The sequence below is a fragment of the Schistocerca americana genome, chromosome 1 (assembly GCF_021461395.2).
Source record: "Schistocerca americana isolate TAMUIC-IGC-003095 chromosome 1, iqSchAmer2.1, whole genome shotgun sequence".
NCBI classification, from domain to species: Eukaryota; Metazoa; Arthropoda; class Insecta; order Orthoptera; family Acrididae; genus Schistocerca; species Schistocerca americana.
This window is the reverse complement of record NC_060119.1, coordinates 1,150,538,254-1,150,559,736: the sequence shown is the minus strand read 5'-3', so window position 1 is coordinate 1,150,559,736 and position 21,483 is coordinate 1,150,538,254. Positions and strand designations below refer to the sequence as shown.

At 43.5% G+C, this 21,483-nt stretch overlaps 1 protein-coding gene across 1 annotated transcript in view; it reads right to left on the bottom strand.

Annotated features, from left to right (window-relative positions):
• Positions 1 to 10,187: 10,187 nt before the first annotated feature.
• LOC124597437 (nephrin-like) overlaps positions 10,188 to 21,483 on the bottom strand; it is a 490,606-nt gene continuing 479,310 nt past the window's right edge. Inside the window, exon 11 of the mRNA XM_047135938.1 lies at positions 10,188 to 10,516. Coding sequence (XP_046991894.1) covers positions 10,188 to 10,516 — 329 coding nt within the window. The remainder of the gene's footprint in view (positions 10,517 to 21,483) is intronic.

Here is a 21,483-nt window from a genome sequence, read left to right as displayed (position 1 = left end):
CAGTAGAAAACACTGCATTAACAACAAATAGTGTGTATCCACAAGACATTTGGCCTGTAATTGAAGGAGTGTCATTAAAATCTCTCCATTGGCCAAATATTCCTGACTACTCTCCATTCGGATCTCCAGGAGGGGACTGATAATGGGGAGGTGACCAGGAGGAAAAGACTGAATAACCAATGAAAGGGTAACGTTCTACGAGTCGGGGCGTGGTGGAATGTCTGAAGTTTGATTGTGGTAGGGAAGCTAGAAAATCTGAAAATGGAAATGCAAAGGCTCGATCTAAATATAATGGGGGTGAGTGAAGGGAAATGGTAAGAAGACAAGGATTCCTGCTCAGATGAGTGTAGGATAATATCAGCAGCACAGGGAAATGGTATAACGAAGTTGGATTCGTTATGAATAGGAAGGCAACAGGGAGTGAGTTACTGTGAACAGTTTAGCGACAGTGTTGTTCTTATTAGAATCGACAGCAAAGCAAGACCGCGAACAGTAGTTTAAGTATACATGTCACCGCCGCACACAAAAGATGAGGAGACAGAGAAAGGAGAATTCACTACGGAAACGGAGATGAAAACCTAACAGTCATGGGGATCTGGAACGCGGTTGTAGGGGGAGTAGTAGAAGAAAGAGGTACACGAGAATACTGGCTTGGCAGTAGGAATGAGAGAGAAGAAAGAATAATTGGGTTCTGCAATAAAACTCAGCTAGTAATAGGGAATATTCTGCTCAAGAATCACAAGAGGAGGAGGTATACTTGGAAAAGGCCGGGAAATACAGAAAGATATCAGATTACGTCATGGTCAGCCAGGGATTCCGAAACCAAATATTGGATTGTAAGTTGTACCCAGGAACAAATATATATTCAGATCGCAATTCAGTAATGATGAACAGTAGACTGAAGTTAAAGAGACTAGTCAGAAAGAATCAATACACAATGAAGTGGGATACGGAAATACCAAGAAGTGAAGAGATACGCTTGAAGTTCTCCGAGGCTATGGATACTGTGATAGTGAATAGCTCAGAAGGCAGTTCAGTTGAGGAGAAAAGGGCATCTGCAAAAAGGGTAAACGTAGATGTTGGAAAGAAAACAGCCAAGAAACCGTGGATAACAGAAGAAATACACAGCTGATCAACGAAACAAGGAAGTACAAAAATGTTCGGGGAAATTCAGGAATACAGAAATAAAAGTCACTTAGGAATGGAATAAATAGGAAGTGTTGGGAACCTGAGACGAAATGGCTGCATGAAAAATGTGAAGAAATCGCAAAAGAAATGATTGTCAGAAGGACATTAAAAGTGCAACGAGAAGTCCTCTGTTAAATGCAGAGGAGAGAGCGCACAGGTGGAAACAGTATAGTGAAGGTCTCTATGAGCGGGAAGACCTGTCTGATGACGTGATAAAAGAAGAAACAGGAGTCGATTTAGAAGAGAAAGAGGATCCAGTACTAGAATCAGAATTTAAAAGAGATTTGGACGACCTTAGTTCAAATAAGACAGAAGGGGATGCATTACTGTTTCTAAAATCATTGGGGGAACTGGTAATAAAACGACTGTTCGCCTTGGTGCGCAGAATGTACGAGACTGGCAATATACTATCAGACGTTCGGTAAAACTTGATCCACACAGTTCCGAAGATTGCAAGAGCCGACAAGTGCGATAATTATCTCACAATCAGCTTAACAGCTCATGCGTCAAAGTGGTTGAAGAGAATGATATACAGAAGAATGTATAAGAGAATAGAGGATTTGTTACATGACGATCAGTTTGGCCCTAGGAAAGGTAAAGGCACCAGAGAGGCACTTACGATGTTCTCACTGATTATGGAACCAACACTGAAGAAAAATAAGGCCACGTTCATAGGCTTTGTAGACCCAGAAAAAGCATTCGACAGTGACGCAAGATGTTCGAAATTTTGCGAAAAGTAGCGGTAATTATTGGTAAAGAAGAGTGATATACTATACATACAAGAACCAAGAGAGAACAGTAAGATAGGAAGACCAAGAACGAAGTACTCGGATTAAAAAGGATGCAAAACAAAGATGTGTCTTTTCGCCTCCATTATTCAACCTATACATTGATGAAGCAATGATGGAAATAAAATTTCAAGAGTGGAGTTAAAATTCAGGTTGAAGGATATCAGTGACAAGATTCGCTAATGACATTCCTATCCTGAGTGAAAGTGAAGAAAAATTACAGGCTGTCCTGAATGAAATGAACAGACTAATGAGTACAGAATATGGACTGAGAGTAAATATTAGACGAAAGTAACGAGAAGTAGCAGAGACGAGATTAACGAGAAAATTAGTATCAGAATTGGTGATTACGAAATAGATGACGTCAGGGAATTGTACTGCCTAGGCAGACTGAGCGGGAAGGACATAAAAAGCAGGCTAGCACTGGCGAAAAGGGCATTCCTGGCCAAGAGAAGTCTACTAGTATCAAACGTTGATCTTAATTTGAGGAAGAAATTTCTGAGAATGTACGTTTGGAGCACAGCGGCAGTGAAAAACTCTGTCGGAAAACAGAAAGGGAAGAAAATCGAGGCATTTGAGATGTATTGCTACAGAAGAGTGTTGAAAATTAGGTGGACTGATAAGGTAAGGAAGGAGGAGGTTGTCTGGAGAATTGGCGAGGAGTGGAGTATGGGGAAAACAGTGAGAAGAGGAAGGCACACGATGGTAGAACACATTTTGGGATGGGGGATAACTTGCAGGATATTAGAGGGAGCTGCAGAAGATAAAAAGTGTAGAGGAAGACAGAGGTTCGAATACATCCAGGAAATAATTGAGGACGTAGATTGCATTTGCTCCTACGTAGTGCCGAGAGGGGACACCTCTGTATGAAGTCATGATAGCTGTCGGCAATCTGTGAAGTGTCTTCACCACTATTAAAACATTATTAGAGTTGAGTGCTTTATTCACAATGTATACAAGTCGTCATTCTCGTTCACCCACATGTCGGATTGTAGCTCACGCCCGTCCAGTCACCTCAGCAGTTGCACACCCAGGGGAAGATGTTAACGACCCTGGCGACATTGCAGGTTGGCGGCTGGCGGGAGTGGTTATTACTCAGCATGAAGCGATTCTTGCACTGGCTGCTGGAGTGTCCTCAGTCCAAAACCAAATTCTGTGATGACCCTTGATAATGCATTAGCAGTATGCCTGGTGTAAGAAGTTGTGAGGACGGTTGATCTCCTCCCTGCACCTGGTAGTTTTCAGCATCCAGAGGTGCCTGAGTGTTGAGCGATCGTATTATTGGTTTCCTTGTTGGAATTCAGTGCTGACGATGTGGTGTTGTCAGAAGACAGTCAGTTCCTCCATAAGTTGATTGTAGATGGCGAGCAGCATGACATCGTCAGGTGAAGGCAATCATCTCGAATATATCTTTGGATTATTCACAGAGTGTGCTGGACCACTTAGGACATACGAGGCTCACTCCAAAAGAAATGCACTCTATTTTTGTAAAAATACAGTTTTCATTCTGCATGTGCGAAAGATTTACAGTGTGTAGATACATCCTTCCCGCTTGTTTTCAAACTTAGTACAACTTGTTCCCGTGAGTGGCGCCGTCACAGCATGTCTTCAAGGTGGCTGCTTCACTTGAGCCGTGCGACCGCTACGGTCGCAGGTTCGAACCCTGCCTCGGGCATGGATGTGTGTGTTGTCCTTAGGTTAGTTAGGTTTAAGTAGTTCTAAGTTCTATGGGACTGATGATCTCAGAAGTTGAGTCCCATAGTGCTCAGAGCCATTTTGCTACACTTGACGTTCGTCAGAAGCAGCGTGCTGTCACAGAATTCCTGTGCTGTGAAAACGAGACAGTGGGAACATGCACAAGAGGTTGAAAAAGATGTATGGAGATGCTGCTGTCGATCGCAGTACAGTTAGTCGGTGGGCAAGCAGGTTACGTGATGAAAGCGGGCACGGCAATATTGAAGATTGTCCTCGCAGCGGCAGGCCTCGCACTGCACACACTCCAGACAATGTGCAGAGAGTTAACGAATTGGTGACTGCTGACAGACGCATCACAGTGAACGAATTGTCACGCTACGTTGGGATATGGGAAGGAAGTGTTTGCAGAATACTGAAAGTGTTGGCGTTAAAAAAGGTTTGTGGCAGGTGGGTTCCCAGGATGTTGACAGTGGCTCACAAAGAAACAAGAAAACGGTATGCAGCGAACTTTTGGAACAGCACGAGAATGGTGGAGATGAATTTCTTGGAAGAATTGTGACAGGCGATGAAGCATGGCTCCATCATTTTTCACGAGAGACGAAGAGGCAATCAATGGAGTGGCATGATACAAATTCACCGAAGAAAAAAAAATTCAAAACCACACCTTCTGCTGGAAAAGTTATGGCTACGGTGTTTTTCAATTCCGTAGGACTCTTGCTTGTGGGCATCATGTCAAGTGGAACTACCATAAATTCTGATGTATATGTGACGACACTGCAGAAACTTCAAGTTCGACTGAGTCGTGCTCTACGACATCGGCAAAAGCAGGAAGTTTTGCTGTTGCACGACAGTGCACGGCCATATGTCAGTCAAAAAACCATGGAAGCGATCACAAAACTCGGATAGACAACACTGAAACATCCGCCTTACAGTCCTGATCTGGCTCCATGTGACTATCATCTCTTTGGAAAACTGAAAGACTCTCTTCGTGGAACAAGGTTTGAAGATGATGACTCCCTTGTGCACACTGCCAAACAGTGGCTCCAAAAGGTTGGTCCAGAATTTTACCGTGCCGGTATACAGGCGCTGGTTCCAAGATGGGGTCAGGCAGTTGAGAGGAATGTAAATTATGTGGAGAAATGAAAATATTGTTCCTAAACATGTATCTACACACTGTAAAACTTTTAAACATGTAGAATAAAAGATGGATTTAAGAGAAATAGTGTGCATTTCTTCTGGAGTGACCCTCGTAGATTCACTACATATCGTAATCATGTAATTGAGTGGTATTATTGTGACTGCCATTAATCTGAATTATCAACTCTTCATGACAGCTGGAGATCTGGGCTATTTAAAGGGAGCTGGCATGGGGCTATAATGAAGATCTTCAGTTCATAATGACCACATTTGTCCTCCTTTCTACTATATTCACTTAACAGGCTGTTAACTGCTGTGTCAGTAGCTTGCTATGTGCTCTTGTGAAAGAGAGTGAGTTTCTTGCAGCATGTATTACGAACTAACAAATATGCTTGTCTTGCTTCTTTTAGTTTGTGTCGTAGTCTCTTTGCTGATAAATGTATATGCTTACCGAACAGACAGCGTAGTAATGTGTCGACGACCTGATCCACCTGTGGCATACTGCCTCCCTTCTTGCTTCTGCCTTTGTCTCTCTCCTGACTTGAGTTTGCCTGGGCGAAGTTAATGAGTTTTAATATATTTTTCTAATTGCTATCCGTGACTGTTCTGTGACATAACACAGCTCTGAAATGAAATGGCTGGCACATGAGAGGAATTTGTGGCAGGCCACATCAAACTAGTCAGAAGCCCAAAGGCTTAAAAAAAGTCGTGTGTATGTGCTGCCACTACTAGCTGATCCACCCACCTTAAGAAGCAGGACTGAAGCAGTTGTTGTAACAATTACTCCAAACACAGTGATCAAGGTTTGAGAAGAACTCGCCTATCGACTTGATGTGTGCTGTGGGACAAACGGCGCTCACATTGAACGCTTGTCAGAAAAACTGTTGGAGTTGCTTTTTCATTTTTTTGTAATTGAAATGGAATGTAACAAATACAACAAATTAAAGAACATAGTTCTTGTATAGGAAAACAGCGATCCGCAATTATTATAAATAAACTGGAAGCAGTCTGTTTTCGGGCAACACATTAACCAAGGTAAGCATTCTGAAGGGACTATCAATAACAATATGAGTATTTTGCATACTGTCCCTAAAGGGCTTTTACTTGATACCCTTGAAGAACTGGAAATCTAGATACATCGGAAAAAAGGTCCAGAAACTCTACTTAACGAACAACTGCATTTCAGAGAAAAATATTTTTTGATTTGTTTGAGGAACTACTCTAAAATACTTCAACCTTCACGATGTTCCAATAGTCTGAATGAGTAGAGATGTCACGATAACCATATCTTCGCTGAAACGATTCCCTTTAATTAGATTTTTACTACACAATTATTGTCGATTGTGTTTGTACGGTACTGCTTACCACATTTGTTTGTATCTTGTATTTTATTATATCATATGGACAGGCATTACGTAGACGAATGTTCCTATGTTCTTCAACAGTTTGGTACCACATTATCACGCTTTATATTTTTTGTAGTATATTTACATGTGATCGTTGTTATACAACATATTACGCTGGTTTACGTGCGTGTGTGCACCAATCCATTTTCTTGCCTTATGTCACTTATCTGTGTTTTAATGTTTGACAAGGGATGATATTCACCCTACTCTGCTATGCCGGCGGATATTGGTATATTTATCAACACTATATTTCAATATAACATTTTGGTTATCGTGGACATTATTTCGTCCGCCCATCATGTGACCGTCCAGACATTGGTTTTATCTGTTCTATATTGGTACAATGTCATTAATTTTACGCTCATGATAGCCATCATGTTGCATCCTATGCAGATCAACGACCGTAACGGTAGTATAGCTCCTACTTTATAAAATTTCTGTAACATTCCACTAGTGATATCGCATATCAGACGTAACATTTCTGAAGTTATTTTGACGAGACGTCTTTTAATTAAAATTTTAATGGTAACAGGAACTCATGTGCATATCACTTACTCGTATCATATATTGATCGACCTTCGTTGGGTCTCCCTGCCAACCTCAGAGCGACCAGGACGCTTTCTCCACAGGTAGCTTCTCTGGCCCTAGTAAGGCGAGTAGGTAGCCATGGTTACTACAGTGGCGTCCTTGCCATCATCTTTGCTTTGGACGATAACAGTACATGATAGAGGGCCACACTGTTCAGGTCGCAGTAATTATCTTTTTACACTATATTTTATACGCTATAACACTTTAACGTGTTTTATAAGTCCTATAGATGGTAATAATGACTTACAGTAACTACCACGTTACTTTCTTAAGCGGCACAAATGCAACTTACGTGTTTGGCTATTGTAAAGACATTGCGATCCCCGAAAGTCGATAATGTTTTTTTTTTTTTCTTTTGTGCATTGCCTTGTCATAGTACGTATGTGTCATTTATTTCAACTATTCTTTATTTGTTAATACGTCACATTGTTTCTTCATTCATTTTGCTACTGTTTTATATTTTATATCTTACGAATATGAATGCTCTGGTTTTATATGCTTTGTAAATCTTCGGTTACGCTAGGACAAGTACTGTGTCAGAGAGAGAGCGAACGACTATCGATAGAGAGCGTGCGAATTTGTGTGGTATCGTTGCCGGTTCGCGGGTGAAAAGCATTGAAAAGTTCGGCGTGAAAGACGATGATACGCGGAGGAACAGTTAATTACAGTACGTCCGCTGTGTTAATAGAAGATCGTGCATTATTAAGTGAACAGTAAAACCTGAAAAGTGTATCGAGTGTTTGCGGTGACGATTTTACATACTGTGTCAACCTGTGACTATTAGCCGTGAACCAGACACAATTGTCGTGTGGAGACGCTAACTGTTAGAATTGCGTGAAAGTGGAACAAACCAAAATGTTAAGTAAAAGAACAGTGCTGTGATTTGATCAAGAAACATTTATTATATCATCCAAACTGTCTTAAAGACGACGACGTAAATTGAACTGATGTTTAACGGACTGTTATAGTGATAAACACATGTGACTGTTTTCCTGTGGCAACACGGTGAAAGAACCGTGCGACGTATTGGCATTAACTGGCTATATATCGTAAATACTAAAGACATTGCGTAAATCCGACCTACCCGCACCGCGTGATTAGTAAACTTTGAATAATAAAACGTCGCGCGCGTAACGACAACGCACACATTGGAACTATTATTATCGCGCCAGTGCTGCCAGCTGATTCGACTACAACGGAGACGTGGACCACCGCCGTCACTGGAATTTTAATGAAACAGGAGAATCCATCATTATCTTCACGCCACGAACCGGGATTAACTTCACACATCGTCCGCGCGGACCACCGCTGACGTCATCGCACTGCCTGCAGCAACCGTTAAGACATTAAAAGAAAATTATTACGATCTCTCTCATTTCAAAATGAAAGACAATTGCAGTTACATGATCTATTTTAGAAATACTGTCATTTTGTTTGGTTCCAATAAATATTCTTTCCATTATTTCGTCTCGTTGACAGTGTTAAAAACCCGCCAAATTAAAGTTCAATTAATAATTTTCTTTCAAAATTCTTCTCAGACATTTTGCTGCTCATCATAATTTCATTTTAATGTTTGTGTGTAACTTCTTTTGGAGGGAGTACATATTTTATTTTTTTGTGTAGTAAAATTAGCTACCATAAAATTACGTATATTACCAGCTGATGCTGTCCGCCATTACTGATTGAAAACTGACCAATAGTATTTTTGCACCTTTTTTTCCCCATTGGCTGTCAGCTTCAAAACAAAATTACGTATTTCGTGGGCATCTAGCAGATGCGCGATGTCTATGTAGGCCCCTACAATAATTTTTTTTAGTTTTGCAGGTTTACTGGAATTGTACTGACTTTAATTGTTCATTTGGCCCCCGTTAAAGTGATTTATCGCATCTATATAATAATTGTACTGAATTACCTAATTTATTTTTTTTATTGCGCAAACATTGGCATACCACATTTAGATTAAAATTGACGTCTTATTGGCCCCACATAAGATTCTGCTCGTTCTGACAAAGACTATGCCAAATGTTTTTTCGTCCATGTCTAACAGGGTTAGTCAGATTCCTTGTATAGGTCATGTTTTATTATTTAAAAGGTTTTTTTTCAGAAGTAGAGAACCAGTTTCTTTGCACTATCCATGACGTTATGCCACAGACGGTGGGCGGGGCTTCATGAATTTAATTAGCGGCTGGTGTTCTTCACGTTGCAGTACACCACCAGCCGCAAGAAAGAGGATTGCCATGCGCCACCGCCTCCGGCAGACATTCATGGTATATCAGCGTTATTTATTGTTTTATGAATATATGATTTCGTCCTTTATATGTTTATATCAATTTCTGTTTATTTTAGGTTTGAAGATGATCTTATAAAAAGATCGAAATCGGTCACTACATTTAAAAAGTTATGTGTTCAAGACTGCTTCCAGTTTATTTAAAATACCGGGTGATCAAAAAGTCAGTATAAATTTGAAAACTTAATAAACCACGGAATAAAGTAGATAGAGAGGTAAAAATTGACACACATGCTCGGAATGACATGGGGTTTTATTAGAACAAAAAAAAAAAACAAAGTTCACCAAATGTTTGACAGATGGCGCATGACAATCGTGTATAAAAGGAGCTGTAATGAGAGAGACGTGACGGGTGAGAGGTACGCCGATATGTTACAGAATCGCATCATCCCCAGCCTGGCTGATAAACACCTGCTGGAACATACGATGTTTATGCAGGATGGCTCTCCACCCCTTACTGCTAGACGCGTGAAAGATCTCTTGCGCGCGTCGTTTGGTGATGATCGTGTGCTCAGCCGCCACTTTCGCCATGCTTGGCCTCCCATGTCCCCAGACCTCAGTCTCTGCGATTAGGGTTACCTGAAGTCGCAAGTGTATCGTGATCGACCGACATCTCTAGTGATGCTGAAAGACAACATCTGACGCCAATGCTTCACCATAACTCCGGACATGCTTTACAGTGCTGTTCACAACATTATTCCTCGACCACAGCTATTGTTGAGGAATGATGGTGGGCATATTGAGCATTTCCTGTAAAGAACATCTTTGCTTTGTCTTACTTTGTTACGCTAATTATTGCTATTCTGATCAGATGAAGCGCCATCTGTCGAACATTTATTGAACCTTTGTATTTTTTTGTTTCTAATAAAACCCCATGTCATTCCAAGCATGTGTGTCAAATTGTACCTCTCTACCTACATTATTCCGTGATTTATTCAGTTTTCAAATTTATACTGACTTTTTGATCACCCAGTACAACAAAACCTTAAAAATCCAATATTCATTTTGGAGCACCCAGTATAGTAGACGCGGACCTGTTGCCTGTGGAGAGTATGTGGAATGTTGGCAACAGTGCCTGTCGCCACTGCTGCCCGTGGGTCACTTAGCTGTTCTGTTGGAAGACGAAGACTCACCAGTGCGCCTCTCGGGGTCCCTGAGCGTGATCTCCTCTATGAGGACGGGCGGACTGCGGCCCTTCGCGTTGACGGCGAAGACGGTCAGCCAGAATGGCTGGTCGGGCTGCAGCCCCGCCAGGGCGAATCGCGGCGCCGTGGCGGCCGTCAGGTTGAGGCGGGCGCCCCGCGCGGAGTGCAGCACCAGCACGAAGTGCTGCGCCAGCCCGCCGTCGAAGCCCGCCTGGCACACCACCTCCACCGACGACGACGTCTGGTTCCACAGCGAGCAGTTGCGCACCGGGAACGGCCGTCCTGCAGGTGGCACGGGGCGCGAGACACATTCAGACATTCTCCTCACTGTTATTATGAACTTTGAACATAGCTGCTAAGGTTCAATGACCGTGTCAGAATTATTTTAGAACAAATAAGCCCTCCGTCACAAATATTGCGTCAAAATTGACAAGGTTTCGACGCTACTATAGTTCAATCTTGGCGGCTCGCGCATGCCCGCCCAGACGCGGGAGATTGCGGCGTTGCCAGTTGCACGCGCCAAGAGAAGCAGCGCCATAGTATAGTATAGTATAGTTCGCGAACTTACGTTTAGAGGGGAGCGCGCAGTTTATGAAGTAAAGCCGCCATGGCCGCGATAGCGCTTTCGCTGCTCCCCGCATTCCGCGCTCTGTGCCATTTTGTCATCACTGCACTGCTTTGACACACTTATCATTCGATTTCACAAAAACTATTTGGCCTAAAAATTTGGTTTTTACACATCTTCTTGACTGATACCTTCCCCCCCCCCCCCCCCATAAATGACTTAATTTTGTTTCGATGTTCAACGCAGTTACTGTGCAGCATTAAATGTAGTAAACCATTGCACGAAAAGTGCGCAGCGTATACTTTCCGTATGGTCGATTTCAGTTGCCACTGCATATTTCAAAAAATTACATTCAAACGAATAAAATTCATGAAATAAGACACTTCGAAATTGTTTTTAAATGAAGAAAATATTAAGCATCAAATAAGGTTTGAACCAGAGCCTTTAGATTTGAACTCAAACACCTTAATCATTATGCTACCGCAGCTTGTCATTCAATTGATTTCCTGGAGGACTTTAGTCACGCAAAATACTGACAAACACTGTTGGTATGACTAAGAATTACTCACGTTTCGTCGAAGTACAATAGGAAATAAACAGTTACCGCTGTTGGAACAGCAAGTTCCCTTGCCGGTCTAGGAATGGTAGAACGATGGGTTCGATGACGGTTTGGATGTACCGTGCACTATTCAGTGTCCCCTCGACGATCACCAGTGGTGTACGGCCAGTGTAGGAGATCGCTCCCCACACCATGATGCCGGGTGTTGGCCCTGTGTGCCTCGGTCGTATGCAGTCCTGATTGTGGCGCTCACCTGCACGGCGCCAAACACGCATACGACCATCATTGGCACCAAGGCAGAAGCGACTCTCATCGCTGAAGACGACACGTCTCCATTCGTCCCTCCATTCACGCCTGTCGCGACACCACTGGAGGCGGGCTGCACGATGTTGGGGCGTGAGCGGAAGACGGCCTAACGGTGTGCGGGACCGTAGCCCAGCTTCATGGAGACGGTTGCGAATGGTCCTCGCCGATACCCCAAGAGCAACAGTGTCCCTAATTTGCTGGGAAGTGGCGGTGCGGTCCCCTACGGCACTGCGTAGGATCCTACGGTCTTGGCGTGCATCCGTGCGTCGCTGCGGTCCGGTCCCAGGTCGACGGGCACGTGCACCTTCCGCCGACCACTGGCGACAACATCGATGTACTGTGGAGACCTCACGCCCCACGTGTTGAGCAATTCGGCGGTACGTCCACCCGGCCTCCCGCATGCCCACTATACGCCCTCGCTCAAAGTCCGTCAACTGCACATACGGTTCACGTCCACGCTGTCGCGGCATGTTACCAGTGTTAAAGACTGCGATGGAGCTCCGTATGCCACGGCAAACTGGCTGACACTGACGGCGGCGGTGCACAAATGCTGCGCAGCTAGCGCCATTCGACGGCCAACACCGCGGTTCCTGGTGTGTCCGCTGTGCCGTGCGTGTGATCATTGCTTGTACAGCCCTCTCGCAGTGTCCGGATCAAGTATGGTGGGTCTGACACACCGGTGTCAATGTGTTCTTTTTTCCATTTCCAGGAGTGTATTTTACAGTGGTGTTTATTTTTATATGTTATTACTTTTATTGAAGTATATTGTCGAATCATCCGAAGAAATTCACCGATTCACTTTCAAGTTATTCGTTTAGCACTTTGCCTTCGTATTTTCTGTATTGTGTATACATCTCCAGTTCTTGTGATAAATCCATTTCATGCCCTGTATTTAGTCGGTGGAGTGCTCTGACATTTTGCTCTACTTTTCCAAATGGCTGTCCTGTATTGTGTATGTGTGGTAGCTATTGCTGCTGTTACACATCTGTTGTTCAACACCAGCTACAAAGAGCACATTAAAGCCCACACACACAACAGATACACAACATCAGCAATGGCTGCTACATTTCTGAGAGATCACAACTGCGTAATTTGTGGTCAGTTTTTCTTGTTTTAAAATGAAATATACTTACCATGTGGTACTATGTAACATGAAGGAACAGTTTCATGTTTTATTCAAAAGCAAAATGTTCGTGAAGTCTTGGTCAGACTAGATGTTTTGCAAAACAGAGAAGAATATCTGAATTTGTGTGCATGTGCGCTTGTGTGTGTGTGTGTGTGTGTGTGTGAGAGAGAGAGAGAGAGAAGAGCACTAGCTTTTTATAAGTTCATGCACTATCCGGCTTAACGTCTCTTACATATTTTTGAGATGTGGGATACACCTGGCTTTGAAGTGGCATTTAACCAGCGATCGCATTTTTAATTCACGCGAATACTTAGTCGTTAATGAAGTGGGAGCAAATGCGCTAAATATATATGTGAAAGCATTACCATTAAGACCGTGAGAGGTGGCGCAGTATTTAGCCCACTGGATTGGCGATCGAGAGGACTGTGGTTCAAACGTGGGTCCGGCGTGGTTTCCCTAAATCGCTTCAGGCAAATGCCGCGATGATTACTTTGAAAGTGCACTGCCGACTTCGTTCCCCAACCCGCTGGCACCGATGGTTTCGCGTTTTGGTCACCTCCCCCAAATCAATCAACCAAGCAAGCAGTAAGTAAAACTGCGCACTAGGCAACAAGAAAGAGGGAAATAAATCAACAAAAACTGGAAGAAAATCGATGAAGCAATTGGTATAATCACTAATATGCGGCAAATTTGGAGTTTTTTCGGACACTTTCAAAGGCACTATAACAGCAACATTTACTCTTTCAGATTCGGTAATATGATTGAGTGCCGTATAATACCGAAAGATAGCCGTGGCTGACCCAGATAACAAAAAATGGATTTCCCTTCATTTCTCTTACAACTGGTTTATTCCAGGTAACAAATAAAACCTACGAAGAGAATCTGTCTGTAGTAGTGATGTGATGACGTTCTAAATTTACCGGACGCCTTACGGACAAACTTACGGCGTCCCGAGATCATGTGATCAGGCCGGCAATGTATGTTGACAACTCGAAATCTGTTCTGCGCGCCCGAATGCTCGCTCCAGAGAAATTTCTGTTCTATGGTCAGAGTGTTTATCTCGCAGGTATACTTCTGGTAGCGGCCTCTTTGGTTTGGCCAGGTCTTAGGTGGGGGCTATGGGGTAGTTGGAAAGGGAGTCTGCGGAGGAGACTGGAGTACAGTCGGTGTTCGCGAGCGACACAGAGAGCAACGCAGGCTGCCAGTGGAACGGCCGCGTGTCTGAAGGAGCAGAGGGCGCTGACTTGGAGCGCCTAGCGGCTGTTGCAACGCTTCACAGGAGCTGCGCGCGTCGTATGGCGGAACTGGGTTTCGGTGGGGCAATATGTGTCGACTCACGGAACTGTTTGCTGCCACTCTGCTGGACACCATCCTGCTTGGTGAGCCACTTTATTTGACCGTCACTGTTTGGATCTTGTTCTTTGGTTTTGGCCGATAATGGTTACTGTTGAGTCTCCCATACCGCCTACCCGCAGTGTACTGTGTTCCTACCCCATGTCGGCGTAGTTGGTATTTGATTTGACTTGATCCTGCCTACCTTCTTAGCCCCTAGAGCATCCCACGTTCTACAGAACTTTCAGCTTGCTAATCGGCAGTCGGTATTGTAATTTCTGTATCCAGAAAGGCCCGTACAGGACCTGCAACATGCGGTCGCGCATTATCCTGCTGAAATGTATTCTGTCCCAGACCTGAGAGGGTCATTTAGAAGATAAAGTGGTCGCCGTTTCAGAGAGGGGTAGTGCAATCTTAATCTTTAAGTTCTGAAAAACTATATCTCCCTTTTTAAGACTGCTCCGTGGTATATCCACAAAGTAAGTTCCATTTGGCTATATAAAACAAGCGTGTACATATACAGAAAAAAATATTTATTGTAAGAAAATGTACAACTGTTAAACTACTTTTCTACATACACTACTGGCCATTACAATTACTACACCAAGAAGAAATGCAGATGATAAACTGGTATTCATTGGACAAATATATTATACTAGAACTGACATGTGATTACATTTTCACGCAGTTTGGGTGCATAGATCCTGAGAAATCAGTACCCAGAACAAAACCACCTTTGGCCGTATTAACGGCCTTGATACGCCTGGCCATTGAGTCAAACAGAGCTTGGATGGCGTGTACAGGTACAGCTGCCCATGCAGCTTCAACACGATACCACAGTTCATCAAGAGTAGTGACTGGCGTATTGTGACGAGAGAGATCAATTGGTGACAGATCTGGAGAATGTGCTGGCCAGGGCAGCAGTCGAACATTTTATGTATCCACAAAGGCCCGTACAGGACCTGCAACATGCGGTCGTGCATTATGCTGCTGAAATGTAGGGTTTCGCAGGGATCGAATGAAGGGTAGAGCCACGGGTAACACATCTGAAATGTAACGTCCACTGTTCAAAGTGCGGTCAATGCGAACAAGAGGTAACCGAGACGTGTAACCAATGGCACCGCATACCATCACGCCGGTTGATACGCCAGTATGGCGATGACGACTACACGTTTCCAAAGTGCATTCACCGCGATGTCGCCAAACTCGGATGCGACCATCATGATGCTGTAAACAGAACCTGGATTCATCCCAAAAAATGAAGTTTTGCCATTCGTGCACCCAAGTTCGTTGTTGAGTACACTATCGCAGGCGCTCCTGTCTGTGATGCAGCGTCACGGGTAACCGCAGCCATGGTCTCCGAGCAGATAGTCCATGCTGCTGCAAACGTCGTCGAACTGTTCGTGCAGATGGTTGTTGTCTTGCAAACCTCCCCATCTGTTGACTCAGGGATCGAGACGTGGCTGCACGATCCATTCCAGCCATGCAGATAAGATGCCTTTCATCTCGACTGCTCGTGATACCAGGGCGTTGGGATCCAGCACGGCGTTCCGTATTACCCTCCTGAACTCACCGATTCCATATTCTGCTAACAGTCATTGGATCTTGACCAACGCGATCAGCAATGTCGCGATACGATAAACCGCAATCGCGATAGGCTACAATCCGACCTTTATCAAAGTTGGAAACGTGACGGTACGCATTTCTCCTCCTTACACGAGGCATCACAACAACGTTTCACCAGGCAACACCGGTCAACTGCTGTTTGTGTATGAGAAATCGGTTGGAAACTTTCCTCGTGTCAGCACGTTGTAGGTGTCGCCACCGGCGCCAACCCTGTGGGAATGCTTTGAAAAGCTAATCATTTGCATATCACAGCATCTACTTCCTGTCGGTTAATTGTCGCGTCTGTAGCACGTCATCTTCGTGGTGTAGCAACTTCAATGGCCAGTAGTGTAACTTCCGAAATTTTGTAGGCACTTGTCATATCGTGGCACATGTTTTTGTGTGCCTTCTTCACAGAAGGTTGCCGCCTGTGTATTCAACCATGTGGTAACGTGTTCTTTCAGCTCGTCATCATCGTTGAAGTGTTGACCACCAAGGACAGATTTTAGGTGTAAGAAGAGATGAATGTCGCTAGGAACGATGTCCGGTTGTGCTTAATCTTCTCTTCAATTGTGTGAACCAGTTCATCAGTAACCACAGACGAGCGTCCACTTTGTTCTTAATCGTGCACTTGATCACGTCCTTTATTGAACAGCCTGACCCATCTTCTAACCATTGAATCACTCGTAGCATTTTGTCTGAAATCCTCACAGATTTCCGGATGAATTTTCTTTGATTTAACTTTCTCTGCAATTAAAAAACGGATCACAGATCTGATTTCACACCCGGAGGCATTTTCAATTACGGCTGACATTATAAAGAAGCACTACAAAGCACACGTCGGCAACAGCGATCTGAAAATGGCGTACATGTCTTCTCCTTGAGTCAGAGTAACTGCCGCGCATGCTCGGAACTGCGATCGTAGCACTGCCGCGGATAGAAACAGAAACGGAACTTACTTTGTGGACGATCCTCGTACATTTATTTAATGGTGTAAGTGTTTATTAAAAATTACTTAAGCTTGAAAAGTTGTTTTTAAATTCGCCTTTAGAGGCGCCTCAACATAATTCTTTTTCTGTTTTAATCCACCCTTTAAAAGCGGCTGAGAGTAATTTTTACGTTGATTTTGGAAAGGATTTTTATACACCTTTTAAAAGGCGTTTGTTATGAATTGTGCACTTTGTAATCATCAGTTTAAATCAAACCTTAATGTTTATCTTGCGCTCTTGTTAAGGTTAAGTGTAAGTCCCGATAAATTGCTATCAACTATCTCGTTGATTTGTAGAGTAGCCTGTATGAATTCGTTGTTAGTCTGTTTAGATTGACTCAACCTCTTTGTGTACCACAGTTGAAGTTACTCCATGCGTAGTCTGGCGTCTAGGTCAACTAACGGAACCGGCACATTATCAGCATGCCACACATTGTTCTTAATATGGTGAAGAAGTTGCCTTCCATTTAAACTTTGAGTAAAGTATCAGAGTTTTTTGTATTGGAAGTTTTTCGTTAAATTCTGTTTCAATTAAGCTCTCTTTAAACATTGGATTGGACTCAGTTTTGCAGTTCGGATCACAGAGCCTGCCTGTAAGACAATGTTTACCTAATTGTTTCTGTGGTGTCAACGTTAGGGGTTGCAGATATCGGCCGCGGTCCGTAATACATATAGCTGGACCCGCGAGTCTTGATTAGCGCCGCTCCGCGACTTGTGACAAGTATCTAGCGAGCTCTCGTCCAGTCTTGTTCGGGACGTCAACCAGGAATGTAGCATAGCCTTCAGCTGATAGGAAGGAACCTCTAACAAGGCGCTTTCTCAAGTATGGCATAAGTGATGTCTCTATAGATATCTTTGTAATTATATGTATGCAGGATATGAAGAAGCCTGTAACACAGGTTAAGTACAATATTTATTATTTTTTACCAACGACTACTAATTATTTCAGTCGTTGCAGATACAGACTATGCAGCCAGCTCCTTACCGACTTCATAGCCAAACTTGCAATATACGTTTCTATTGAGCATTGGCCACCTATCATTAGAACAACTGACGACGAGAATAATAACAGTTTCAAGTAACTTTGGCTTTAATCAATGTCTATCACCGTGTGGCCGAGCGGTTCTAGGCGCTACAGTCTGGAATCGCGCGACTGCTACGCTCGCAGGGTCGAATCCTGCCTCGGACATGGATGTGTGTGATGTCCTTAGGTTAGTTAGGTTTAAGTAGATCTGAGTTCAAGGGGACTGATGACCTTAGAAGTTAAGTCCCATAGTGCTCAGAGCCATTTTAACCATTTAATGTCTATCTAAATATTGGTTGTGGTTGTTCAGATTGTTGACCTTGTCTATAAAACCGCAATAGCTTAATGTTTGTATGTGTGGCGCCAGTGTAAACTCTCCCAAGTGTCTCATTCAATAAAGAAAAATTATATAGTTTTGTTGCGGCCTCGACTTGGGCTTAGACCTTCTACTCTAGCAGTCTATGTCCTATATCAGAGTTCCCACAATCACTGCCAGCCACGACCCTAAACCAAAGGTGATGGTTTCTCACACCATGACACCAGGGTAACACCGTTGTGCCTCTCCACAGCATTAGAAGAATGCCCTTCTCAGGTCCTGGGTGGGAATTCGAGGACAGGCATACTCATCATCAATGTTCTGATCGACCACGTCTGGTCAACAGTTGGTAGGATCGTCGCCATGTTGTGCTCCGAGCACGCCATAACCCAGTCATATCTACACCTGCCGTCCAGTAGCCGTGCAGCATTCTGTGTCATACAGTACCATTGGTCAGAGTCTAGTAGCAGCTAGACTGCCAACGAATGGCGTCCCATTGTGTTCAGCGATGAGTCGTGGTTCTGCTCTGAACCTGGAGGACCATCGTTGGCCAGTATGGTGGCGACCTACGTTCCCACCCAGTCCATCACTGGGCCACTGACACATCCGACAATTCCCCAAATCTGGGTATTGCACGATTCGACCAGACAGTCAAATGGAGATCCACAATGCGGCACCTCTCAGACTCTGTCAGATTTTGATAACGGTCCATCACTGGGCCACTGACACATCTGACAGTTCCCCAAATCTGGGTATTGCATGATTCGACCAGACAGTCAAATGGAGATCCACAATGTGGCACCTCTGACTCTTGTCAGATGCTGATAACGGTCCATCACTGGGCCACTGACGCATCCGACAGTTCCCCAAATCTGGGTTTTGCATGATTTGACCAGACAGTCAAATGGAGATCCACAATGCGGCACCTCTCAGACTGTCAGATTTTGATAACGGTCCATCACTGGGCCACTGACACATCTGACAGTTCCCCAAATCTGGGTATTGCATGATTCGACCAGACAGTCAAATGGAGATCCACAATGCGGCACCTCTCAGAGTCTGCCAGATTTTGATAACGGTCCATCACTGGGCAACTGACACATCCGACAGTTCCCCAAATCTGGGTATTGCATGATTCGGCCAGACACTCAAATGGAGATCCACAATGCGGCACCTCTGACTCTTGTCAGATGCTGATAACGGTCCATCACTGGGCCACTGACGCATCCGACAGTTCCCCAAATCTGGGTTTTGCATGATTCGGCCAGACACTCAAATGGAGATCCACAACGCAGCTCCTCTCAGACTGTGTCAGATGCTGATAATGATGTCTCACACTCAATATCTCTGTGTCCTTCACACTGATCGCTCACCTGACTTCTCATGCCCCTTGTCTGCCCTCCAAGCTTGGTGACAACACTAAATACGAAGAACCTTAATGCTCTCTGGTGGCCGTTCCACCTGCCACAGAAAACTGCTACTGTAATTTTGGAAATTCTTGGTAAGTGTCTGTGGGACCAAACTGCTGAGGTCATCGTTCCTTATGCTTACACACTAATTGATGCAACTTAAACTCACTTAGACTAAGGACAACACACACACACATCCATGCCCGAGGGAGGACTCGAACCTCCGACGGAGGGAGCCGCGTGAACCATGACTAGACGCCTCAGCTGCTCGCTATACCCGCCTATAGTGAGTACATTTAGAAAGATATATTAACATCAAACCATGTCTTCTGGGTGCATCACTTTTTTTTATCAGGCTGTGTATACCCTTCTGCTGTGCCTTTTTCTTTTATGTTGTGTATTTCTCAACCTTTTTTAAAATCTCGGACCCAGTCTGTTGTTAATTTCTCACCCCACAGCGACTTGAGGATCCATTTTGTCAGCCAATTGTCAGTCGTCCTGTGTAACAGTCCGAAAAATATGTTTCTAATCGTGTCTGTTTTTCTTGTACTTCCTCATTCCTTATTAATTTCCAGTCTACATTGTTCATCACTTGAGCTACAATTGTTTCTCACAGTAATTCTTATATTTACGATTTGTCTAATTTACAATTCAGTGCTAGTTAAGCATTAATTTGTGTAGAGCCATTGTGTTTTCAATACCGTGTTGCAATGCGTTGTTCATGGATTTATTGATGCTAGTATCGCCTGCTGTCGAAATTCGATCCGTTGAGTCAGTAGACCCAAACTGTGATCAATGTTATTTATCTTAAAATGATACACTCCACGTAAAGTTGTGAAGTTTTAGACTCAAAAGTGACCCATAGCAAATGCTACGAGCATTCTTGAAATAATTCTTTGACTTCTCTTTAATTGTTCAATCACTTTAAGTGAGTCCTTGGTACAGTGGGTTGAAAAATAAATTTTGTGTTAACAGCGGCAAACAAAATTTTCCTTTATGACAACACAATGTGAATGCCGTTCTATCGCGTAAAGTAACCTCAGATGCGAAATGATTTGGATTACAAAATCTGCATTGTAAATTCATGAAACCGTAATTATATCTCTCAAAATTATTTAGAATTAAGTTCAATGCATATTTAAATTTATCTTTCAAAAAACAATACAATTATCATTATCAATGTCTGCATTATTCCTACTGCTTTGTCTACACAAAAACTGTGTCTCTCTAGCTATTCGTCTTTCAGTCCAATAACAATAGGTTAGTTTTCATCAGGCAATACCCTCAGTCAAATGCAATAACCGGCGGGGGGGGGGGGGGGGGGGGAGGGGGGGGGGGGAGAAGAGGAGTCGTAGAGTCGTAGCTACTCAAAATGAAGAAACTGAAAATTAAGAACAGTTCAGATTTTGTGGTTATAGCGGCAAAGAAACGCAAAGTTAGCTCCGTTTCCTCTTTGACGAAAGTAAATGAAAAAACAACACTAGCGTTTTTTGCCCTCACGGCCTCGTTACTACGTTTTGTTTTCCACTGTTGGCAATATCATCGATGTAGCAGTTGTGGCATTTTAGCTGCATAGCATGCATATCTTACTGCAAATGAACTATATGCAACATATAAACATGAATGTCCCTAGAATGCGATTTCACGAAACGTTATTACATTCGCATACAATTTGTACCAGAGCACCTGATCGGCACACAGAGCACAGATTGGCAGCATTTCAATTTTCGATGTTCAAGTATTGGATATTTTAATGGAGGATAGAGAAGGTATCATCAGAGCTATAAATGTGAAAGCATCTACTTCCTCTTACCACTTTTAATGGCTACTTACACACATGACTATTTCTTTATGTTCGTCTCTGGCAAAGTAGCATTCGAAATACAGAAGTTTCATTAGTCTCCTTGTATAACTGATGTTAAAAATCGGTACTGCAATTTTCATGTTCATGTATTAATATTATGATGATCTTTTTATTGCAAACAATTTTTGTCAACGGTACACTTCTTCCATTTTGTC